The sequence below is a fragment of the Ovis canadensis genome, chromosome 7 (genome assembly GCF_042477335.2).
Source record: "Ovis canadensis isolate MfBH-ARS-UI-01 breed Bighorn chromosome 7, ARS-UI_OviCan_v2, whole genome shotgun sequence".
In the NCBI taxonomy this organism is placed as follows: domain Eukaryota; kingdom Metazoa; phylum Chordata; class Mammalia; order Artiodactyla; family Bovidae; genus Ovis; species Ovis canadensis.
The window spans coordinates 70,351,548-70,378,591 of record NC_091251.1 but is presented as its reverse complement, the minus strand read 5'-3'; the positions used below and the strand labels follow the sequence as shown (position 1 = coordinate 70,378,591).

General features: G+C 36.4%; 1 protein-coding gene and 1 long non-coding RNA gene across 32 annotated transcripts in view; both read right to left on the bottom strand.

Annotated features, from left to right (window-relative positions):
* Positions 1–1,379: 1,379 nt before the first annotated feature.
* Positions 1,380–3,877, bottom strand: LOC138443712 (uncharacterized). The gene is made up of 2 exons (XR_011258245.1): positions 2,428–3,877; positions 1,380–2,325 (listed from the first exon to the last, which is right to left on the bottom strand). It is a non-coding gene; the product is annotated as an uncharacterized lncRNA (long non-coding RNA).
* Positions 3,878–4,287: 410 nt separating this feature from the next.
* The window catches only part of GABPB1 (GA binding protein transcription factor subunit beta 1), a 67,704-nt gene continuing 44,947 nt past the window's right edge, over positions 4,288–27,044 (bottom strand). For 20 of the 31 annotated variants that reach the window (XM_069596564.1, XM_069596575.1, XM_069596576.1 and 17 more), the window contains 4 exons: positions 26,898–27,011; positions 13,299–13,484; positions 10,351–10,466; positions 4,288–5,796 (listed from right to left, as the gene is read on the bottom strand). In XM_069596564.1, coding sequence (XP_069452665.1) covers positions 5,644–5,796; positions 10,351–10,466; positions 13,299–13,484; positions 26,898–27,011 — 569 coding nt within the window. In that variant the 3' untranslated portion in view covers positions 4,288–5,643. Of the gene's footprint in view, positions 5,797–10,159; positions 10,467–13,298; positions 13,485–26,897; positions 27,012–27,044 lie in introns of those variants that run through there. The other 11 variants (XM_069596581.1, XM_069596567.1, XM_069596582.1 and 8 more) reach the window with 3 other exon arrangements.

Sequence of the window (27,044 nt, the reverse complement as noted above, 5' to 3'; positions counted from 1 at the left end):
TAGGTGAATACAAATTTTTTTTTTCTGTTTGCTATATAAGCCTGAGCGCTGATGCCTTGGGAACCCATCCATATGGATATAAAGGTTCCAATTGTTTTGTGACTTTATCTGAAAAGGGTTTTCTTTTGATACATTTTGATTTTTCAAGTATTAAGACACAAAGAAATTTTATAGATTTTTATCTGGAAGAAACTTTGTATGGAGTAATAAAAAAAATAATATCAGCATAAAGCATCTGTGAATATGTCTGTCAACTCATCAGTTCCTGTTATGTGCAAGGGTTTCTTCTAATTTTCAGTGAATAATATCATAAATGATCATGCTGAAGAAACATGCTGGCACAGATTTTTTTTTAGCAATATGTTTTGAATATATTTTGTATACAGATCTTTTTGCTAAAAAACATGTGTAGTCCAAATTAAACGGGATTTCACATTTATTTCCTTTGGTCTCCAGCTGTTCATTCTGAATGTCACAGAAGAAAGCTCTCCTAGTCCCAGCCCTCAACCATCATAGAAATCCAGAGCTAGAGTAAATGAAAAACTATCTTGCTGTTGATATTAGGAAAGATTGACATTAGAAAATAACTTCTAATAAAAATAAATCACATCACAAGCCCTTTGGGGAAGTAATTGAGGAATAAATAAATGAAAATTAGTTGAGTAGTACAGTCTCTGCAGATACCAGTTGTCAGAAGAGGCTTTCTGAAATCACCACCAATCAACCTAGAATTTATCATCCCTGAGTTATAGCAACTCTACACAGTGAAGTCTTAATTAAGTAATTAGGCAATCAAGACATGTAATGAACTCAGTGTCTAGATAGTACCTAACCAGTACTATTTCAGATGCATGGGAAAGAAATTAATGCATTACCAGGAGTTAATTCGTCAGGCCCTAACCTTTAGGACATTAGGGCTTGATTCTGCAAGGGTTTGATTCTCTCACAGAACCCTAGTTGAGAAGGGCTGCTCCAGAAGGTGTCTATTCATTTAAAATCAATATCTCATTCCTTTCATGAAAATATAAACAAAACATCCTTAACCCAAAGCAAAAATTAATATCACCAGGCATCTTTGTTTCTCACACAAATACTGCAAATGTGGATTGTTTTCTAAAAGAGAAAATAAGGAAGGTGTTCATTTACACATAAGTGGAAATAATCAGCTATCAATGTGGCAACCTGATGACCATTAACTATAAATCCATTATTATGTACTAGAAACACATTAAATGTGGATTGCCGAAAATTTTTATTATTATTTTATTCTCAGTTCTTTTAAATCTCTGCCCATAACACCACTGAGAATAAGTAGAATACAAGGCTTTTCCAGCCCACTTCAAAACAGAAGCTAAAAAGAGAAAAGAAAAAGCATACCCTTTTCTAGTTATAAATTCTTGTCCAAGTTTTTATTTCATAGTACAGTGAATCAGGCATAGATGATTGAGCCATAAAAGTCCAACAGATTCTGAAAAAAGTAGGCTTCCCCCAAAGTCACAGCCTCCTGTACAATATTGTGAAACTCTGTCCGTAGTTCTTCAAGCACTCTGTCTACCACATCTAATCCCTTGAATCTATTGGTCATCTCCAGTGTAAAATTACAAGGGATTAAATTTAGGTCAGTCTGGTGTTTTTCCCTACTTTCTTCATTTTAAGCCTGAATTTTGCAATAGGCAGCTCATGATCTGAGCCACAATTCCCAGTCTTATTTTTGCTGACTGTACAGTTTCTCCATCTTCGGCTGCAAAGAATATAATCAATCTGATTTTGGTATTGACCATCTTGTGATGCCCATGCATAAAGTCATCTTTTGGGTTGTTGGGAATGGGTGTTTCCTATGACTAGTGTGTTCTCTTGACAAAACTGTTAGCCTTTGCCCTGCTTCATTTTGTACTCCAAGGCCAAACTTTCCTGTTAATCCGGGTATCTCTTGACATCCTAGTTTTGCATTTCAATCTTCTATGATGAAAAGACCTTTTTTTGATGTTAGTTCTAGGTGTTATAGGTCTTCATAGGTCAACTTCAGCTTCTTTGCATCAGTGGTTGGGGGCATAGACTTGGATTACTGTGATGTTGGTTTGCTTTGGAAATAAACTGAGATCGTTCTGGCATTTTTGAGGTTGCACCTAAGTACTGCATTTTGGACTCTTGTTGACTATGAGGGCTACTCCATTTGTTCTAAGGGATTCTAACCCACAGTAGTAAATATAATGGTCACTTGAATTAAATTCACCCATTCCTTTCCACTTTAGCTCACTTCTTCCTAAGATGTTAATGTTCAATCTTGCCATTTCCTGCTTTACCACGTCCAGGAACAGTAAGGACCTAACAGAAGCAGATGAAATTTAAAAGAGATGACAAGAATACAGAGAACTATTTTTAAAAGGTCTAAATGACCCAGATAACCACGATGGCATGCTCACTCACCTAGAACTGGACATCCTGGAGTGTGAAGTCAAATGAGCCTTAAGAAGCATTACCACGAACAAACCTAGTGGAGGTGATGGAATTCCAGCTGAGCTAATTAAAACCCTAAAAGATGATACTGTTAAAGTGTTGCACTCAAGTCAGCAAACTTGGAAAACTCAGCAGTAGCCACAGTACTGGAAAAGGTCAATTTTTCTTCCAGTCCCAAAGGGCAATGCCAAAGAATGTTCAAACTACAGTACAACTGCACTCATTTCACATGGTAGTAAGGTTATGCTCAAAAACCTTCAAGCTAGGCTTCATCAATACATGAATTGAGAACTTCTAGACGTAAAAGTTGAGTTTCAAAGAGGCAGAGGAACAAGAGATCAAACTGCCAACATCCGTTGCATCAAGGAGAAAGCAAGGGAGCTCCAGAAAAAGGTCTACTGCTGCTTCACCGACTACACTAAAGCCTTTGACTGTGTGGATCACAAAAAAACTGTGGAACATTTTTAGAGAGATGGGAGTTCCAGACCACCTTACCTGTCTCCTGAGAAACCTGTATGCAGGTCAAGAAGTAACAGAATCAGACATGGAACAAACTGGTTCAAAATTGGGAAAGGCATACAATAAGGCTATATATTGTTACCCTGAGTTATTTAACTTATACGTAGAGTTCAGTTCAGTCACTCAGTTGTGTCCAACTCTTTGCAACCCCATGAACTGCAGCACACCAGGCTTCCCTGTCCATCAACTCCCGGAGCCTGCTCAAACTCATGTCCATCAAGTGTATGTAGAGTACATCATGCGAAATGCTAGGCTGGATGACTCAGAAGCTGGAATAAAGACGGCCAAAAGAAATATCAACCTCAAATATGATGATGATACCATTCTAATGGCAGAAAGTGAAGAGGAACTAAAGAGCCTCTTGATGAGGGTGAAAGAGAAGAGTGAAAAAGCTGGCTTGAAACTCAACATGAAAAAAAAACAAAGAAAAAAACTAAGATGGTATCCGGTCACATCCCTTTATGGCAAACAGAAGGGGAAAAAGTGGAAGCAGTGACAAATTTTGTTTTCTTGGGCTCCAAAATCACTGCAGATCGTGGCTGCAGCCATGAAATTAAAAGATGCTCACTCCTCAGAAGGAAAGTTATGAACAACCTAGACAACATATTAAAAAGCAGAGACACCACTTTGCCAACAAAGGTCCCAATAGTCAAAGCTATGGTTTTTCCAGTAATCACATATGGATGAGACAGCTGGACCATAAAGAATACTGAGCATCAAAGAATTGATGCTTTCAAATTGTGTTGTATAAGACTCTCGATAGTCCTTGCTGCTGCTGCTGCTAAGTTGCTTCAGTTGTGTCCGACTCTGTGCGACCCCATAGACGGCAGCCCACCAGGCTCCCCCATCCCTAGGATTCTCCAGGCAAGAACACTGGAGTGGGTTGCCATTTCCTTCTCCAATTGATAGTCCATGAACTGCAACAAGATCAAACCAATCAATTCTAAAGGAAATCAACCCTGAATATTCACTGGAAAGACTGATGCTAAAGCTGAAGCTCCAACAGTTTGGCCATTTGATGAGAAGAGCCAACTCACTGGAAAAGATCCTGATGCTGGGAAAGACTGAAGGCAAAAGGAGAATAGGGCGGCAGAGGATGAGATGGTTAGACAGCATCACTCACTCAAAGGACATGACTTTGAGCACACTCCAGGGGACAGTGGAAGACCTGGTGTGTTGTAGTCATGGAGTCGCAAAGAGCTGGACATGACTTAGTGACTCAACAGCAAGGGTGGAATACTGCCATAATACACAGAACAAACTTTTTAATGTGTGAAAAAATGTGGTCAAAATATAAGTCTACACTGAACATATGTGGAAAAGATATTTAATTGTAAAATAGAAAAGTAGGCCAGAGTACAGTTTTAAGGGTAACTGCTTCTTTATACAGTATAGGTAATCTAGAAGAGTCTTAGGGTTAAACATTTTCATAAAGCAATAAAACATTTAAAAATAAACCAAGAAAAGAGCTTGAAGTTATGTTTTACAAAAAAAAGCAACAGTATGTCAGAGTTAATGTCCATACATTTGTGGAATTCAACAATACTGTGATGAGAGCCAGTCACAGCACAGACTTACAGCTTTCACAGGGAGAAGATAAAGTTATGTTAGACATATCTATAGCATCACTGTAGTACAAAAAGTTCTTGTTCTACATACAAAAGCATTTTTTTTTCCTGTAAGAATAATTTCCTGGGGGGGGGGAAATGAGTCCATGAAGTATTTCAGAAACCCATATGTTCTGAGTTTTCCAAAAACATTATCTTAAAATCCAGTGCCTTAAAGTGCTTTCATGTGGAAATCATGATGGAAGGCACAGAATAGTTTCACGTCCCCACTACGAAATTTTCAAAAAAGCATAAATTTTGCAGTTTGCAAATTCAAGATATCTTGTAAGCTGCTCCTTCCAAGAACATTGTCATTCCAATAAAACCAGCTGCTAGCTTACTTAGTTTCAAGGACCTACAGAATAAAAGGGTTTCTTTCTTTCCTAGTAACTTTCATCATCTTTGTGGGAAAAATAATACCTATGCAAGTGATGCATTCCAAAATTATAAAACATGCAGAATATGTACAAACAGAAAATTTTTAAAAATATTTGCTTCATATACATGTAAATCTACTTGGGTATAGCTGAAATTGAACAAATATAAAAATCTGCTTTCTAAAAAATGTTTTCAGAGAATCTGAGACAACTTAAAGCTGTACAAAGATTTCCTGGTAGAAATCTTCTCTTCATATAGAAGTTTATACCGACAGGAGTAATTCCAGCATCAGTCCACCACATAATTATTACACATTTGGTCTAATCAACAACGATCACCCTTAAAACTGTTCCATTTCTGAGAAATTAAGGTTTGTACTAATATCAAAAAGAATTCACAAAAACGGTGGCTTATTGTGTTTTTGGATCTCTTCAACAATCTTTATCAACTCATTTGGAACTGTAAAAAAAAAAAAAACTATTTACAGAATTCAGTTTTAAATACATTTCACAACTTCTAAAGTTTTATGTTACAAGAACTCAGAGCTCATGGCTTAAGTCCAATTATCCATCTGCAGTCTCTTCAGTTATCCTGTCTTTCCATGACTGCACCTTATCGTGTACAGTTCAAGACTGTATTCTTTCTTGACCAAAAGTAAACTCAAACTATATGTTCATTTCAATTAAACAGCTTCTTTATTAGTCTGAAGACGCGTCATAGCTTCTAATTTCTGTCTGTAGGCCTCTGCTTCCTGTTCTTTCTTTAGAAGTTGCTGTCGGTATTTCTGTGCTTCTCGATTAGCTTCATCCAGCTGTTTCTGAAGAGCTTCTCTCTCCTAATTAACAAAAAAAAAAAGGTTTGTTTTTTTTTTCATAACTGCACAAATACATTAACACATTCAAGCATATATCCTACCAATAAAGAAACTTATAGTAGTTAAAAGTAGCCATCTACTGGTATTTCTGAGACATCTTGCCTTTTTAACCAATTCTCTTATAATTAAAGCCCTCATTTTGAGCTCCTCACTATGAGATAAAGGTTAGTTTCTGACCTCAAGGAAATTATTTGCTAATTAGAAACAAAACTAGCATGATGAACCCAAACTGGGTACCTGTATCTTTATACCAACTATAAAAACTAGTGAAAAACTTAAATAGGGAAATATGTAGCCATACCTCTTTACATCTTTATCTGTGAAGTTAAAAATCTACTAATTATAAAAGAAATAGTATTCATTGAAAACCCATTATATGTTGATTAACAAGGTGATTTCCAATAACAAGTCTCTAAGATAGATATTATGCCCATTTTACAGATGAGAAAAATGAAGCTCAGAGATGATGTAGCTTTCCCATAACACAATGAGTCAGGTTTATGAGGTTCTACTATTACTGTTTAAAACTGTCATTTTCTATGATAGCAAGCAAGATTCCTCACCTTCAAAATGAGGAGGGCTAGTCTAGATTAGCATTTCCTAAATTATACCAATTAACAAACCAGTAAAATATTCATTTCTCTATTGTGATGCATTATTTATTGTAAAACACGTGTATTAAGTCCCTGAATAAATTGAGAGGTGACACACAAATCTGGTCCAATGAAAATGATATTCTTTCTCCTCCTCCTCACTCTGCCCTTATACAGCTGTCTAAGGGAAAACATTTCAACTCCTTTCCCATACCTCAGGTAAGGAGATGGACAAAAACTCAACTTGCACAGACCCAAGCTCAATCTCATCTCAGAAGCACAAGCCCTCTGAATGAGGTGGGGGCCAACAGCAGAACTACTAGTCACAAAATGAGGCCAGGTTCCCACTGGACAAGACACTTAACCAGAGAGAACTGAAGGTAAAGGCAAGGGGTTGGCAGCTTGCTGGGAAAGAAGACACTATGAGGGTCTCTTCCACTCTCTCCTTGACCCATGTCCATTGGGAACACCAAAAGATTCCCTTCCCTTCACTATTCACATGGTCCATAAGAAGGAACATGTATAACAGTCCTGCCTTCCTGTGATCCCACTGCCTTCCCTACACTGGGAATGAAGCTAGATCAAACATTAGTTTTTCCCATGAGTCCACCAAAAGTTGGAGTGATTGATTACATATGTAGTCTCCAAATTGTCCAATTACATTAAATGTACAGTAAAAGAAAGGTGTGCCTGTCATGTCCAAGTTAAGAAATGCCTAAGCCCTACCCTGCTACTCTTTTCTCCTTACTACAGGCAAGATGCCAACCTCATATAAGCAATGGACACCAGTCCCTGTCAGTGAACTGCAGGACTTTAGAAAGGGTGCAAGCTAGACCACCTTGCTTTATAGGAGAACACACAGCTGTGCATTTAAATGTTTTACAATTTTACCTGTCCTAATAAGATCCTTTGCCAGTCAAAGTTTTGAATATAGATAAAAACTTGCCCTGATTTGGTAGGAAATATTACAAAAGATAAACTTCAAGGGATCTTATAAAATTAGCTATTTATTCACATTTAGAGCAAGAGATTCACATTTCAGTTTATGAAACCAATAAGGAAGATTATTTATCTTACACTACAACTTCATGCCCAACAATATATTATTATTGCATTAGGCAATAGAATAATGGAACAAAGGCTTCGAATTTGCTTTTTTATTTCCAAATAAGATTCTCAAATTCTGCTTCAACTATTAGCAATTATGCTTTAACAGTTTTATATGTGATTTTTCAAATTTATTTTACTTTACCTATTATAAAGCAAAAAAAATCATAATAGTGATTTATCTTCTACCATACTTCAGTGTAACTTTTAGACGATAATAATAATAGCAAGTTACTGAGCATTTACCATATGCTCACCACTGTACTAGTCCTTCACATGCACTCTCATTTGAACCTTACAACAATTTGATAACGTAGGTGCTATTATTTTCCCCTCCTTACTGATGGGGAAGCCAAGCCTTGAAAGGTTAAATAACTTGACCAATCACACTCAGAAAATTATCATTCAAACCTAAATTTGATTCCAGACTCATATTCTTAACCATTAAATGTTTTTTTAAAAAAGAAACTGAGGCAGGGTGTGTGAGCTGTCTGCTTGTGTGTAAATATCCTCTAACTGCCATGGGCCAAACATGATCCTATTTTTATAAATAAAGTTTTACAGAAATACAGCCATACCCACTCATTACCAAACTGTTTGTGGCTGCTTTTCCACTATGAAGGCTGAACAGAAGGCAAAACACATCCTATGGAATGTTTAGCAGCATCCCCAGCCTCTATTCACTAAATGTCAGTGACATTTCCCTCACAACCTGAAATGTATCCAGATATTGCCAAATATCCCCTGGGGTCAAAATTGCTCCAGTTCAGAACCACTGATTTAGAGAAATTTTTGAGGTTTTTGGCCAAGCAATCACTTAGAAAGGAATATAAAAGTATATCCCTAAGACAACTCTACTGGTCATCTACGAAAATAAAATCCAAAGAACTACTTCATGTACTCTAAGGAAATGGTTTAATGAAAACATTAGAGGTCTCTCTTCATTCTGTATCCCCTGCCTCCCCACCACCATCTTGCTCACTCTATGCTTCAAGGTTTCTCTGCAGTAGCGCTAAGATTATGCAACTTTGGCCTGAACATTTCTGGTGATGGCAAATACGATTTCTATTACCAGATAACTCTAATTACAAAAATTGAGCTGAAACTCTAACTTCCTTAAGTTCTTTATATCAAGGTAAAATTCCATCTCCCTGAAGTGCTGTCTACTTGGTTCTAGTTAATTTATACATCTCAGTTCATACTTCCTTGTTATTTTTAATTATTCTCCCTGGTTTCTGAAAGACTGTAGGTGGAATTAGGGTGAACTTTGAAGAAAACAGCAACTCTACCTGGTTGGTAGGTAAATAAAAGGTACAGGCTGCATATTCACTGTTTTAAAAATGGTGAACTGACATAAATCAACTCTACTCCAATTAAAAGAAATGCTGAATTGAGTCAGTTTATGTTCAATAAAAATTCAAGTAATTTAAAAGTGTTTTATTAAATAGTTAAAGCAATGTACATGACAAAATCTTCTTAATTTTATATGTCAGAAAAAAAATCAACTGATTTATCTGTAAAAGATATAAAAGATTATTAAATAATAAGTATACTGACACCATTCAATGAAATAAATGGTTAATTTCTAAGAATTTTAGTGTATTACTCTAAATTTTGAAGAAATAAAACAACACGCCCTCAATAATTAAACATTACTAAACATCTGGTTAAACCATGAATTAAATTCTTAACGCAGTAATACCTACTTTGAGATTGTGGCCACTAGCTTTACATGTAAATGAATTTGGGCAAGAATATTTTCTAACTGTCCTCAGTTAGAATTATGTTTCCTTTAGGTGACATTTTTAAATATCCTCTTTTTTCTATAATAACAAGAACCTTAACAAAGAATTTCTAAATACTCACCAATGTTTATTATTCACATATATTAGATATTATGAATATGAATGTAACAATAGGCTGACTTTTTTAACTCTCATAAAGCCCCCAAAATGCAGATATTGTTATCCTAAATTCAAATGTGGGGGAAAATAAAACAGAAGTGCAGAAAGGTAAGATAACTTGCCTCAAAGCTAATAAGAGGGGCAAGAAGTGGGATTCAAATATAGCTCATTTAATTTCAAATCCAAACTTCTTGTCTTTACATTGCAGTCGCTCTTTAAAAGTTATTCAAGAATGATCTTATTTTCATTTTGATGTAGTTAATTATTAAATTTGGGGAACAATTCTATTTACAGTAATGTGAGAAAAAATCTATGAGGTTTAACTATGGTATAGTCACATTTACAAACTAGTTTACAATTTCAAACTAGATTGGCAGAGGTTAAAAAAAAAAAGGTGATCCTATCAACAGCTAGTCTACATGTAATTTCTTTAATGGACTCAACAGTGAAATAAGTGGTTATCTATGGCTTTTTCAAAAAAATAACTCAGTTGACAAACTCCAACATTCTTTAAGAAGATCTTCCAGCCCATATAGACATTTGCATTTCATTTGTGAAAGAAAAAAAATGTTTAGTCAATATATAGTGACATTCCCTTTAGTGACTGTGAGAATGATGTATGTAAATTTAATAGAAAATAAAGGATGACGTGCAAAAACCAAAGACATTCCAATGTTACCATGATGAAAGACTGTTACAAACAGATTCTTCACTCATTCATTCATTCATTCAATATTTATTTATTGAAGGCTTGCTATATGAATAAGGCAAAAAAAATTAGACAAAAAGGTACTCATTCTATATCAAAACAATACTGTCAGTAATAAATATAAAAGACAAAAAAAAAAAAAAGCAGATGAAATTTATTTTGGATGACTGCAGCAAAGCACACCGGGTAAAAGACTCCTTACTTCTATCTCTGCAGACTCCACCCGGTTTTCAATTATTTCGATACATTGTCTTTTGGCTGGCGGTTCTTCACTTATAACAGTTTCTTCAGCAATGTCCGTTGCTGGTACTGTTAATACTAAAATGAAAAAATTTACTCATTACTTCATTTTCAGATAGATAGGTTTAGAAGAATTAAAACTAGTCTTGATATTGCTGATGCAACTCATCTAAGATAAATATATTCCAAAACCAGTAATTTCATAACACTGATTTCCTTTTTATGAGAAATGTCCATATTTTTGTCAACTTCTTGGCTTTTTACTGAAAACTATCATTTAAAGTGCCTATTTTTTTCATTTCATAGACAGTATATTCATTCATATGGCTCAAAATCAAAATAATATTTAACAAGCATATTTTGCTAAGATAATTGCTTTTATTGGTTTCTTATGCATCGTTCTTGTGTTCAGTCATGTAAAAATGAATATGAATTTGCAATTCTCTTTTTTCTCTTTCTTACATGAAAGTATCTGCTGTTTTCACTTCATATATCTAGGTACCTTTCATCAATACTTACAGAGCTTTCTTTAATTTAGCTGCATTATATGCCACTATGTAGATACACTATTATGAACACTGTCTGTCTGTTCATAAGCTTTGCTCGTCCATTGGGTTGTTGGACTTTGCTCCAATTTTTCGTATCTATTTATACAAATGTAAATATACTGAGAGGGAGAGGCTGTCCTTGCTTTGCATAACAGAGCAAGAACATAAAAATGAGTGTGCAAGCTTAAACTATGCAAAACAATCTTACTAATCATTGGGGAAAATACAACTGTCCCACAGCTTCTAATGTCAAAACATTAAAAACTCTCCTACTATCATATAGAAATGTAAACAAATGAAAAATAGTAAAAATATTAATTAAAAACACTACAACTATTGAGAATTAAAGTATTTCTTTTAATTCATATCATACTACATTTAAAAATTTACTCAAAAAGAACTGAGAACTTTACATTTGTTTCACTGGACTGTCTACACAGTATATATAATCACATGCCATTTATAATTTTAAATTATGAAGGCTTTAAATGTTTATATTAATATTCAGTCCCCTCATTGCTCTTCCTCCTCTTTCATCAATATAACTTTCAGATTCAGTTTGGCAAGTTCCAAAAAAAGACCTATTGGTTTTTATTATGGCCTAAATTGTGTCCCCCTCACAATTCAAATGTTTTAAGTCCTTCCTAATTCTCAGTACCTCAGAATGCATTTGGAGACAGGACCTTTAAAAAGGTTAAACAGGTAAAATTAGGTCATTTGAGTGGGTCCTAATACAGTATGACTGCTGTCCTTGTAAGAGGTTAGGCCGCAGATGGCATACACAGACTGAGGGATGACTCTGTAAGGACACAACAAGGAGGCAAACACCTGTAGCCAAGGAGAAAGGCCTCGGAAGAAACCAAACCTGCCAGTACCTTGATCTTGGGCTTCCGGCCTTCGGTACTGTGAGAAGGTAAATTTCTGTTAAGTCACCCAGACTGTGATAGTTTGTTATGGCAGTCCTAGTAAATTAATACAGCCTTTTCCCCCCCATCACATTACATTTATCAATTAGGTCAGGAAGAATTGAGAGCTTTATGACAGTGAGTCATTTGATCCAAAAACATGAGTTTCTTTCCATCTGTTCATCAATGAGATTAGTCTCTGTGTGTAATATCAAGTTTTGGAAACAGTGTTGTATTTGCTTAAAACAAATACTCTGAAAGCTTCTTTTTTTAAATATAAATTTATTTATTTTAATTGGAGTGAAAGCTTCTTCTTTTCTATATAGTTAGAATTAGTTCTTAAAGCTTGTGAAAGTACTTGGTCTTGATCCAAATCCTGGAGCACCTGCAGGAGAGAAAAGCCTCCCAGGCTCTACAGGTCAAGCGTTTCCTCCTCCACTGCTAAAGAAACAAAATCTTTCCTTGAGACCCAGTCTCTCTGCAAGGCCATACCTCCCTGCCACTCTCAATCAAACCTGGTTTAGGAGGACTTCTCCCTCCAGCCCTTCCCTTCCCCCACTTCCTTCATGGCCATGAAGAGGCTTAGTCTTTACAATCCTGAGTCATTTTCCAGAAGGTTATGTGTGCACATACTTTTCTTTTAGATGAGGGCAGGGATTGGGAAGTACTGGGTACAGGGTGATGCTTGCTCAGATAGGAACTTTCTGCACCTTCTCTTTCTGCTTCCTTCAGCTTTCATGTCTAGTCTATCTTAACCCTACTTGCAGCACTGCCCACTCAGACTGGGCCCTGTCTTGCTGGAAGTGTATATTTATTGCTGACTTCTGAGCTCAACTCTTTTTCTTGATGCACAACTATGGGTTTCCCTGAGGGTTCTCCTGCCCTGGCTTAGATTTTAAGACGTTTTTGGCAATCACTTAAAATATGGAATTTTGTGGTTTTCTCAGCCTTTTAGTTTGATTAAAATGTACCTGGGGCTTATGTTTCATCCATTTTATTACTACTCTCTTATTACTCAAAATGAAAAAAAATGGGACAATTATCAACAAAGCTGCTAAAAGTTGCCACTGTGTCCAACTTCTTTTTAAGTAGTCTTTTCTCACATAGTGTTTTTACAAGCTCATACAATATCTGAATTGTATTAAATGGCCTAGGAAAGTACTGTCCTATACTGATATTGAAATATTTACTTAAGCTCATTTTCCAATTAGAATATTTTGGGGAAGTTCCTCTTTCTACCTAATATACACTCAGAGAAAGCAAGCTAACTTTAATAGTAGCCTAAGTTGGACATAGCCTAGTGAGTGAACAACAAAGAAAATAAAATTAGGCAATTAAGTCTCTTGTAAAATGTTACAAAAACATAATTTAAGGCAAAAATAAATGTTTTGAAAAGCATGACACAATTTCCTGAGAATTAAGAATAAGCACCATTCACGTAAACGCCTGCCACCAACCTTGCTGTCCATCCGGCATGGTCACAATGATGGGCTGACCTATTCCACTTGTTGGAATGGAGTGCAAGTTTCCAAGCTGAATTCCATCTGTAACTATTGTGATGACTTGCTGACCCCCTGAACTAACTACTTGCTGAATTGCACCATCCACAGATTCTGCAGTAACTACTTCCTCCGTAGCCACTACTGGAAAAAAAAAAAGTGGAAATCAATGAACATACATAGAAGCATGAAGAGAAGTTTGTTTCTGCTCTGCTGCTTTTGCTGTTGTTGCTTCTTTCTTATGAGTGTGCTACCCGCTCAGCTGTGTCCGACTCTTTGTGACCCCGTGCACTGTAGCCCGCCAGGCTCCTCTGTCCATGGGATTCTCCAGGCAAGAATACCGGAGTGGGTTGCCAAGCCCTCCTCCAGGGGATCTTCCCAAACCAGGGATGGAACCCAGGTCTCCTGCATGGCAGGCAGATTCTTCACAATCTGAGCCCCCAGGGAAGCCATCTTTCTTATGCAGGAGAGCTTATGTGGCTTTTAAATTCAGTCTCTAGTGGTGCTGTAGATACCTATATAAACAGCTGACTGCAAGTTCCACAATTTACATTAAAGGAGTTTCAGCTATATATGCATACATGTGTTTAAATAAACTGCCTTCATTTAATTCTATGAGATGCAAAATTCATAAGATCTCCTGAGGTCACAGATATGACAAAGTACTTATACCATCTTAATAAAATTCTAAAATCCAAAAAATAAAATATTGTATGTGGTGATACTCCATCTAAATTTACAAATGAGTTGATATACATTTCCCATCCAACAAAACATGGAGCTCTGTACTTCTCAAGCAGACAGAATAAACAGCATTCCCTTTTTGGATTGTGTGAGCAAGGGCTGCCTTTATAAGTGGCACATAGATCTGGTACTGCTGGATATCAAATAATACAGTAACATTTACATAAATAAAATCCAAAACTCAGACAGGATTCTGGCAGCTGAAAACAGCAGCACTCCAGGTCTTGCCTAGATAAAGAAATTGCCAAAACCCTTTCCCACAGGCAATTCTATACCCAACTACTGATCCCAAAAGATATACTCACAAACATTCATAGCAGCTTTACTCATATTAGCCAAAAACTTGAAACAAATCAGATATCCATCAAAAGCAGAATGAATAAACAAACTATGGTAGATTCACACACTGGAATACTACATAGCAATTAAAGTGACTAAATACAAAACATGGATAAATCTGGCAAAAAAGCATACTGGGTGGTATAAATCAGACACAGTATACATAATGAGTACTTTCCATCTATGAACTGAGCAATGAGATTAGACAAGAGTATTTACCTCGTGACAATTCATTAAACTATACATGAACGGATTTATATATATAGATAGATAGATAGATAGATATGTTACACATTTTTTAAAAAGGCATCAAAAGGAAAAATGATAGCAAATGGATTATAACACATTAAATTTTTTAAAAATCCATTTATCCATGATAATATCTCATGAAAGAAGAGGGAAAGGGGGAAAGAACTACAATCTTGACAGAAGAATGACATTAATTAACAAAAGAAGAAAAATTATCACTGTAACCCCTAGTGTAATAACTTATTTAAGAAAGCATCACCAATGGATGTTAAAAAAAAAAATGGTGAAATGTTTTTGAGAAACAAAATGTTCAAATGAATCTACAGAGTTCAAAGTCATAAAGAACAAGCAAGAGGGAGTTCCCTGGTGGTCCTGTGGCTTAGACTCCATGTTCCCAACAAAGGGAGCTAGATCTGGTCAAGGAACTAAATCCCACGTGCCGCAACTAAGACCCTCCACAGCCAAATAAACAAATTTTTTTAAGTACAAAAAAAAATTTTAAAAAAAACAAGCAATACAGTAGGACTATCCTAGTTTGGGATAGACAAAATAATTGAATATAGTGTGTGCACTCTGACTGGATCCCAGATGAAAACAAACCATTATGAAGGACATTTTGGGGCTGAGGAAACTTGAATATGAATCACATGTCAGATAGTATTACTAAATTAATGTTTATGTTTTTAGAAAATAGAATGGTGAATATGTAGGAGGTGTCCATGTTCTCGGTAGATACACGCTGAAGAATTTAAGGATAAAGTGCCATGATGCCTGTAACCTACTTTCAGATAATTTGGCAAAATAAAAGCATGTGTCTGTGTGTGAACATGCTGTGGTGGCAAGATGTTAACAGGTGTGAATACAGGTACAAGATATAAAGCTCACCCTTCAATTTTTCTATGAAGAAAAAAAAGTTTTAATGTAACTAATTCTGAAAAAGGAAATGACAAAAAAAAACCTATTTCTAAATAATATGGTTCTCTGAAATGTGTTATTTGAGGTAACACTTTACCAAAAGTGTAATGAAATAAAATAATTCTCTCCTAAAGTCATGCTACCCTTTAGATACACATTTACTCTGAAACATGCTAAGCTGCTACCAACTTCCAGCAGAACAACATGGATATCAACAACCACAGGATTTACTTAATACAGATATGCCTTAATTAAACAAACTCCTTTTTAAACAAAAAAAGGCAAGATAGGTACCAGGACCCTAGTTTTCAAGGATGAACTCATGGCAAGAGATATGGCTGTAACTCTGCGACTCTGTTACTTGGGTAATCAGAGATCACAATACAAACCACAGATGATATTCAAAATGCAAACAATCTTTATGTTTTCGGTTCTCTCATTTTTGTTTGTCTTAAACTATAATTATACTTTATCACCAAGCACTTAAGAAAATGTCAGGAAGATAATTATAAAATGAAATGTAGGGCATAAAACAGTAATATATTCGCTAGAATAACTACTGAGGTTTTCAAACACATTAACTATTGCTTTGATTTTTCTTTTAAATATCCATATGAAAAAGAAATGTTCACTCTGGATGAATGGTACCTGTAAGTAGCAAATATTTCTAAAACATAATGATACATAAGAAATTTCTGAGATCACACATAATCAAGACACAACTCGAACTTTCATCTTTGTATTCTTTGCAATGACTATTATTAAGATAACAGAGTTCTGGCCTTTCATCTAAAAAGCTTTCTTTTTAAGTTGTACTTTGGTGAAGAATTAAGAAAAAGTTATAAGGAAACCAATTATGTAAGAAAACAAAGTACCCCCTGATTAATCCTAAGAACAACATAACAGTGAAGTGTTGAAACATATAAGAATAAAAGAGAAAACCTAAAAACTTTACAAAGAATGTCATTAAAAAAAACTATAAATCCACAGATATATCCAAATATAAAACCCCTAGATAAAACAAAATAATAAATATTCATTGCTAATTTAAAAGTCAAGCTGTAATATACAAAGAGAGGCTAGATAACCTGCAGCATCTTTGAAAATATTTGAGACCTCTTGTTCAACATAACTTTTGAATTTTAATGCCATAAAATTCAACTAAGATAAGGAAAAAACTATCTTTGAGGTATTCTTAAAAGACTGAAAATTCTATGTATATAAACATTTCAACAATAAAATAGAAACTATGCTTACTGAAGAAAAGCGTAACATTTCGAAAGTATTATCGCCTGAATTCGAACCTGAAATTAAAAAAAAAAAAACAGGCAAAAACAAAACAATATTATGAGCTTCACTAACTTATCCCTGAAAGCCAATTCACTATGAGGAGAAAGGAGGTAAACAACCACCAGACTCATTATACCTTTGGAAAAACCACTGTATTAACAATTAGTCAAAGTTGCACTAAAGACAAAAAGAAAGGTAGTCATAGATATTCATTTAGTCAAGGGATTATACAGCTGTGCCACAAGAAAAAAAATAAGTCTAAGCAATGCAACATCAATATAAGACTGCAAACAAGAGCCATAAAAGAGAGTTTTATGAGAGCTAATTTCAAAAGGACTAAAACTACACTGTATATGTAAGGACTGCTGCTGCTACTGCTAAGTCACTTCAGTCGTGTCCGACTCTGTGCGACCCCATAGACGGCAGCCCACCAGGCTCCACTGTCCCTGGGATTCTCCAGGCAAGAACACTGGAGTGGGTTGCCTACATCTAACAATTTTAACTTCCAATTCTATATCCAAATAAAGTGTAAGTAAAAGTCATTCAGTCGTGTCTGGCTCTTTGTGACCCTATGGACTGTGGAATTCTGCAGGCCAAAATACCAGAGTGGGTGGCCTTTCCCTTTTCCAGGGGATCTTCCCAACCCAGGAACACAGGTCTCCCGCATTGCAAGCAGATTCTTTACCAGCTGAGCCACAAGGGAAGACAAAGAATACTGGAGTGGGTAGCCTATCCCCCTTTTCCAGCGGACCTTCTCAAACTAGGAATTGAACAAGGGTCTCCTGCATTACAGGTGGATTCTTTACCAACTGAGCTATGATCTAAATAACTCTCAACTCTATTCACTTCATATTATCTCTTTGCCAGATCTTAATCCATGCTACCATTATTTCTTCCCCAGGTGACTGCAACAGACTCCTAACTAAACTCCCTTCAGTTTCATGCACAGGAAAATATAGTAAGAGAACATTTCAAATATGTATGTTTCAGGAAGATGTTTTGCTTTTTCTAAAATTAGTGAAATGAGAGCATAAGAAAAAAATAAAGAAGCATATTTTAAGGAAACCTCTGCACAACTTTAGAGAAGGAAATGGCAACCCACTCCAGTACTTTTGCCTGGAAAATTCCATGGACTGAGGAACCTGGTAGGCTACAGTCCGTGGGGTCACAAAGAGTCGGACACAACTGAGCGACTTCACTTCACTCACTCTGCACAACTTTCCAGTCAAGTGAAATGGTCAATTGTGTCTAAACATATAGAACTCATACATTATTTTCTGATGGTAAATCTCTTACCTGGCTAGGTAACTACTATGACAAATCAAATAAAGCAAAAGAACCTAAATGCTAACAAGAAAAAATGAACCAAAACTAGACTGCAAATCAGATTTACTGGGGATAAGAAGATGAACTATCAGACAAAAGAAAAATATAATTCTTAAAATTATCAAGCACTGTGATGGTAACTTCCAGCAAACAGAAACCTTCTTAACTTAGAGGTGAGTTAACAGATGAAAAAGAAACGCATTCCCTCAGTTTAAATAGATGTCCACATTTAGTCCCGTGACAGAGTGTATATACATATACATTTTTCATAAAGAGGTAATATTTTCTTTAAATCAAAATTTTATCAAAGCTTACTAAACAGCACCTGCTAACATACAATTTCATAGGAGAAGCTATAATCTATAAAATTTTTCTGTTTGGGCAGAAATCAGTATACCAAGTAACAGTGTATACAAATAAAGAAAAACTAATAAGAAGCCCATGAGTTACAGATAAATAAACCTTACTGAATCTACAGACTATGACAGTGAATAATTACTGTTTTTATATTTGAAGTACTCAAAATGATAATATCCTTCTCATGTCAATTTGAGACATATGATTTTGACAATCAATATCACATTTTTGTTTTAATTATACCCTAATTGAACCAGAAGTGAAAGAGACACGTGTACCCCAATGTTCATCACAGCACTGTTTCTAATAGCCAGGACATGGAAGCAACCTAGATGTTCATCAGCAGACGAATGGATAAGAAAGCTGTGGTACATATACACAACGGGCTATTACACAGCCATTAAGAAGAATACATTTGAATCAGTTCTAATGAGGTGGATGAAACTGGAGCCGATTATACAGAGTGAAGTAAGCCAGAAAGAAAAACACCAATACAGTATACTAACGTATATATATGGAATTTACAAAGATGGTAACGATAACCCAGTATGTGAGACAGCAAAAGAGACACAGATGTATAGAACAGTCTTTTGGACTCTGTAGGAGAGGGCAAGGGTGGGATGATTTGGGAGAATGGCACTGAAACATGTATAATATCATATGTGAAACAAATTGCTAGTCCAGGTTCAATGCATGATACAGGGTGCTCAGGGCTGGTGCACTGGGATGACCCTGAGAAATGGTAAGGGGAGGGAGGGGGAGGGGGGTTCAGGATGGGGAACACATGTACACCCATGGCAGATTCATGTCAATGTATGGCAAAAACCACTACAATATTGTAAAGTAAATAAATAAATAAAACTGAAAAAAATAATATAAAGAGGGAAAAAAATTATATCCTAATTACCTGAAGCTTGCTCCTTAATAAATCAATTCTTAAAAGGATTAAGCAGCAGTATCAGTGACTCAATTCAGTCGCTCAGTCGTGTCTGACTCCTTGCGACCCCATGGACTGCAGCAAGCCTGGCTTCCCTGTCTATCACCAACTCCTGGAGTTTATTCAAACTCATGTCCATTGAGTTGGTGATGCCATCCAACCATCTCATACTCTGCCATCCACTTCACCTCCCACCTTCAATCCTTCCCAGCATCAGGGTCTTTTTAAATGAATCAGTTCTTTGCATCAGGTGGTCAAAGTATTGGAGTTTCAGCTTCAGCATCAGTCCTTCCAATGAATATTCCAGACCGATTTCCTTTAGGATGGACTGGTTGGATCCCCTTGCAGTCCAAGAATACACAGAGGAACTATACAAAAAAGATCTTCACGACCCAGATAATCATGATGGTGTGATCACTCACCCAGAGCCAGACATCCTGGAATGCAAAGTCACGTGGGCCTTAGGAAGCATCACTGTGAACAAAGCTAGTAGAGGTGATGGAATTCCAGTTGATCTATTTCAAATCCTAAAAGATGATGCTGTGAAAGTGCTGCACTCAATATGCCAGCAAATCTAGAAAACTCAGCAGTGGCCACAAAACTGGAAAAGGTCAGTTTTCATTCATTCCAATCCCAAAGAAAGGCAATGCCAAGAATGCTCAAACTATGGCATAACTGCACTCATTTCACACACTACTGAAGCAATGCTCAAAATTCTCCAAGCCAGGCTTCAACAGTACGTGAACCATGAAATTACAGATGCCCATGCTGGATTTAGAAAAGGCAGAGGAACCAGAGATCAAATTGCCAACATCTGCTGGATCACTGAAAAAGCAAAAGCTCCAGAATAACATCTACTTCTGCTTCATTGACTATGCCAAAGCCTTTGACTGTGTGGATCACAACAAACTGTGGAAAATTCTTAAAGAGATGGGAATATCAGACCACCTGACCTGCCTCTTGAGAAATCAGTAGGCAGATCAGAAAGCAAGTTAGAACTGGACATAGAACAACAGACTGGTTCCAAATCAGGAAAGGAGTACGTCAAGGCTGTCTATTCGCCCTGCTTATTTAACTTATGCAGAGTACATCATGAGAAACGCTGGGCTGGATGAAGCACTATCAATAACCTCAGATATGCAGATGACACCACCCTTATGGCAGAAAGTGAAGAACTAAAGAGCCTCTTGATGAAAGTGAAAGAGGAGAGTGAAAAAGATGGCCTCAACATTCAGAAAACAAAGATCATGGCATCTGGTCCCATCACTTCATGGGAAAAAGATGGGGAAACAGCATCAGACTTTATTTTGGGGGGCTCCAAAATCACTGCAGATGGTGACTGCAGCCATGAAATTAAAAGACACTTGCTCCTTGAAAGAAGTTATGACCAGTCTAGACAGTGTATTAAAAAGCCGAGACATTACTTTACCAACAAAGGTCCATCTAGTCAAAGCTATGGTTTCTCCAGTAGTCATGTATGGATGTGAGAGTTGGACTATAAAGAAAACTGAGCACCGAAGAACTGATGCTTTTGAACTGTGGTGTTGGACAAGACTCCTGAGAGTCCCTTGGACTGCAAGGAGATCCAACCAGTCCATCTTAAAGGAAATCAGTCCTGAATATTCAGTAGAAGGACTGATGCTGAAGCTGAAACTCCAATACTTCGGCCACCTGATGCAAAGAACTGACTCATTTGAAAAGATCCTGATGCTGGGAAAGATTGAAGGTGGGAGAAGAAGGGAACGACAGAGGATGAGATGGCATCACTGACTCAATGGACATGAATTTGAGTAAACTCTGGGAGTCGGTGATAGACAGGGGTTGCAAAGAGTCAGACACGACTGAACGACTGAACTGAACTGTTGTTCCATGTCCAGTTCTAACTGTTGCTTCCTGACCTGCATACAGATTTCTCAGGAGGCAGATCAGGTGGTCTGGTATTCTCGTCTCTTCAAGAATTTTCCACAGTTTGTGGTGATCCACACAGTCAATGGCTTTGGTGTAGTCAATAAAGCAGATGTTTTTCTGGAACTCTCTTGCTTTTGCAATGATCCAACAGATGTTGGCAATTTGATTTCTCGTTCCTCTGCCTTTTCTAAATCCAGCTTGAACATCTGGAAGTTCACAGTTCACATACTGTTGAAGCCTGGCTTGGAGAATTTTGAGCATTACTTTGCTAGCATGTGATATGAGTGCAATTGTACGGTAGTATGAGCATTTTTTGGTATTGCCTTTCTTTGGGATTGGAATGAAAACTGATCTTTTCCAGTCCTGTGGCCACTGCTGAGTTTTCCAGATTTGCTGGCATACTGAGTGCAGCGCTTTCACAGCATCATCTTTTTGGATTTGAAGTAGGCCAACTGGAATTCCATCACCTCCACTAGCTTTGTTCACAGTGATGCTTCCTAAGGCCCACTTGACTTTGCATTCCAGGATGTCTGGCTCTAAGTGAGTGATCACACCATCATGATTATCTGGGTCATGAAGACCTTTTTTATAGTTTTTTTGTACAGTTTTTCTTTCATCTTCTTATACTAAAGTAGCAGTATACTCAACTATTAAAGCTATTAAGAAAGCCATTCCTCTCTCCTACATCTTTTCCTTAGAAGAGATTCACCTATGCACCCCATAAATAGTTGAATAAATATTAAATTACACATAAAAATGAAATAAGAAATATATATTATTCAAGCAAATCTTTGCTGTAGTGCACTCACAATCTTTAGATAGTTTTTATATCCAACTTATTAGTAGTAAGAAATAGATCTTTTATGATTTGCATCAAATTCTTAAATTTTGGTGTGCCACCAGAGTCACTTTTGAGAACACATTAAAAATATAGATGTCAGGGCCTCACCCTAACCTTACTGAATCAGAATCCACTGGGAAAGAACTGGGACAAATGAATTATTGAGAAGGTGACTCTGATTCACACAAAATTTAAGAAAGCTGCTCTTATGATATTATCATATTAATTCAAACTACATAACTGAGAGGAATTTAAATTAGTAGAAAACTTGAATCACAGAATATTTAAAGGAATACAGCTTTCTAATCATTGGGTACATAAATTAACAAGATCATTTCCAACTATCTCCAAGCAAAAATTCTACTAGTTTTAATAATAGAAAATGACAACTATTAATGTTTGAGTTGCCTGATATTTCTCCTGAATTATCCCATTCCAACATTATGAAGGATGTTTTACTTATTTTTTTGATTTTTTAAAAAAATTTTTGAACCCCCCCACAGGGCACGTGGGATCTTAATTCCCCAACCAAGTATCAAACTCACGTCCCCTGCATTAGAAGAGCAGAATCTTAACCACTGGACCACCAGGGAAGTTCCTATAAAGGATGTTTTAAACAAGTATTTTGTAAACTGTGGATGCATACTTTTTGTTGTTGTTGTTTAATCGCCAAGCTATTTCCAACTCTTCTGCCATCCCATGGACCGTAGCCCACCAGGCTCCTCTGTCCATGGGACTTCCCAAGCAAGAATACTGGAGTGGGTTGCCATTTCCTTCTCCAGTTGATCTTCCCGTCCCAGAGATTGAACCCTCATATTCTGCTTGGCAGGCAAGTTCTTTACCACTGACCCCCCAGGGAAGCCCTGATACTTTTATTAGAGGCTAGAAATTTTTTCACTGACTTATTTCCAAAATGAGCTAATTTCATGTATCAAAAGACAGTTATATCCTCCCTTAAAAAGAAGTTAAAAATAAATAACTTAGCATTTTGATTGATGTATCACTTTCTTATGAGTTTGCTGAGTGAGTAGTCCCTTATATTAACTCAGGATATAATAATAAAATATTTCTGAAACCTTGAAGCTGAAAACTAAGCCTCACGGTCAATGACAGTATATTAATTCAGATGACTACTGTGACAACAAAATGGCATAATGCAAATAATGCAAGCAAAGCACTCAGCACAACGCCAAGCTCATAGCAAGAACCCGGTACATATGACCCATCAAAAGTGAAACTGTTAGTCACTTGGTTGTGTCTGACTCTTTGCAACCCTGTGGTCTGTAGCCCACCGGGCTCCTCTGTCTATGGGATTCTCCAGGCAAGAATACTGGAGTGGGTAACCATTCCCTTCTCCAGGGGATCTTCCCAACCCAGGGATTGAACCCAGGTCTCCTGCATCACAGGAGGATGCCAAATTAAATTTATGACTTACACAATTGTTTCATCATCTTTTTCTGGCCTCACCTGTACCAAGATAGAGCTGCTGCTGCTGCTAAGTCGTTTTCAGTCGTGTCCAACCCTGTGTGACCCCATAGACGGCAGCCCAACAGGCTCCCCCATCCCTGGGATTCTCCAGGCAAGAGCACTGGAGTGGGTTGCCATCTCCTTCTCCAATGCATGAAAGCGAAAAGTGAAAGTGAAGTCGCTCAGTCATGTCCGACTCTTAGCGACCCCATGGACTGCAGCCCACCAGGCTCCTCCGTCCATGGGATTCTCCAGGTAAGAGTACTGGAGTGGGTTGCCATTGCCTTCTCTGCTAGTAATTATTTAATATAACTATGAAAATCAGCATAGGCCTATGAACTCAGGAACTGAAACAAAAATTTTTTAAAAACCAATTTAATAAAAATGAACATTAGCACCAAACTCATCAGGGTATAATGAGACTTATCAAATTACTTTTTTGTACTTCTATTAGACAAAGAATTATGAAAATTAAGCATGGAGATTAAAAATTTAATCAAACAAGTTAAATGCTTAGCAAAACAAAGGTTTATGAGGAAAGAACAAAACTGGAAATATTTACATAAAAATACTAGTAAGGAAGTAATTTAGTAACAGACTCTAATCAAACATTGGCAATCCAAAGTTATATTTGCTTGTAACATCAAGAAGACGGAGGTAGCATTGGGTTTCACAGTGAAAGCATTATACTAGACTGATTTCCTTTATGATGTTCTCATTCAACTAACATTAAGATTTGTTTTATACATCAAAGATGTTTCTAACATAATCATGAAAGAATGTTTTAAAGCCATAGTTCAAATGAAACAGCATGGTTCCCTAGACTATCATAAGCACCAATTTTCTATATATATGACCATATATGCCAGCTAGCCTCCATTTCAAATGCAGTTCACTTGCTGCTAGTCTGGTTATGTAGTATCAGAAGACATGTTTACTGTACTACTTAGCACCAGTAAAAGGAAAGAATCTGAGCAGTACCAATTTGTGTACTGAGGGTTCTTATATTTTGTTCTTTAGCCATTTAAAAAGGACAAAAAGGAAGACATTTATTTCAACAGACTGTTTCAACAGATATACCTCAGAAGTAAAAGTAGTGATAATGACAAATATTTATTCTTACCACAAACCAAATTATAACCTGAAGAAACTGCATAGAGGAAACAGTGTATTTAGTAGTCACAGACACACAACTTAGGAATAAGTCAGACCTTGAGCACAAACTTCCTTTCATCACTAAATAGCCTTGCTACTTTGTGCAAAACTATTCAACCTTTACAAAACCTCAATTTCATCATATATAAATGGAAGTATTAGTTAATTTCCCAGATCCTGAGATGTCCTTGAAAAATCATACAACATTTCTAAATTAGGATGAGTCTGACAACTGCTATCAATAGAAACTAGACAGCCAAGAGGCAGAGAAATAACTTGACTGAGCATGTGCAAACCAACCTGTGAGAAGATATTTCTTTATGTGATTACACACCTCAGCTGAGTTGTTTATACTGGTGTCAATGTACTCACCTGAACTTAAACTTAATTCAAACTCTTAAAACATCTTCAGAAAGATCCCACTATGATGTAGCAGTGAAATGAAAAATTATTCTGTTCACAGAAGATTGTAAGTCACATGCAATAAAAGTCAACTATTACTACCAATTCTCTCAGACTAGACCACACATAACATTTTCAAAGGTTGAAGAAAAGTTATTATGACCAATTCATGGAGCCAAAAGTCTAAACGCCAAAACTTTCAGCTGACTTTGAAGAAAGGATTCATTTACAGTGATATGTACTTTAATAAAGGCAAAAAAATTTACAAGTTTAATCAAACAGAAACCCTCCAATGAAATTAACTTTCTTTGATACGCTTTTGCAGTTACAAAGGTTCTAAAGAGATCCTTTAGCATAGGTCATAAAAGCCACACTCAATAGGATGATGCACATAAGCTACTCATGTGAAAAGGGGATTCAGAAAAATCTTCAGATTCCCAAATACAAAGGTTTCGATTCAAACACTGATTACAATGCTAAAGAAGCTGGAGAATGAAGAAATGTTTACTATCACTAGTTGGGAGTGGAGGTGTGGCGAGAAGGGAAGGGAGGAAGGTAGGGAGGGAGAGAGAGAGAGAGAGAAAGGAGAGAGATAGGTACTCCCTCCCTGAAAACTACATCCTCCAATCATCACCTTAAAGACACAAATCCAGTAATATCTACCTTCAATCATTTTGGTGAAGATTAAATGAGATCGTAAATAAAATGTCTGCCACAGTGCAAAGCACACACCAAACTGAACTGAAAGCGCACTCAGTAAACATGCAGTGAATTGTTGTTGTTATATGAGTAGTCACATTTTTTAAAAAATTAATTTAAATAATGAAAAACAACAAATTATTATTTCTTTTCATAAGCACTGTCCAAATACAGTAGCTTAAACTACAGTAAGAAAAATAATTTTGTGGAGTTTTTTAAAATTCTTCAATTAAAAAAAAAATTTCACTTACATAATTACAGCAAGAACTAGTTTGGTTAAGTATTGGGTTGGCCAAAAATTCTTTGGGGTTTTTCAATAACACCCAAATGAACTTTTTGGCCCGCCGAATTTAATAAGGTAAACCTTATAATATAATATAAGGTAAACCTTCTCTAAATTGGCTATTAATATTGTCTGTAATCATTCAACCCCAGGTTACCCTGTAACGGTGGTTGTGGGTATGCTACTTCCTAATTTTGTAAGTCATTAAGATTTTATGTCATTCTAATAGAACTGCCAAAATTTTAAAGTTATGAGAAAGACAGCAAGTTCATATATATTTATCTACTTTTGACACAAAGTCATAGACTAGTAAAACAAAGCTAAACTGGGTAAGCAGATATGTTTCCTGTGAACCATACAAGTTTGTTTCTAATTTTAATTAACTTTAATTGATTGTCAAAATTTTATATCCTTTTAAAACCCAGATTTTCAGCTTCGCATGAAAAAAACAGAACCTGGCGACATGGACCAGGCATCTAATAAAATCAGCTGAGCTGGTAGCGTGCACCCTCATCCGGCCCGACTCTTCTCAGATGGCCATAAACTCAACCCTACCCTCTTTCACCTTTTAAATTTTCTTCCTGGCCTTTGTCAATATTTGAATCTCCAACTTCTGATGTACAAATTTTGACTTATTTTTCTAACCTGGAGTTTCGGAAGAATTGGACAATGGAGCAGATGCTTCAGCTAAGGCAGCTAATGTAGCTAATACTGATGTAGAGGAGTTTCCAAACTGAACAGCAGACACACCCGTTTCATCTACAAGAAAGGAGAAAACAGGTTTGAATCTTT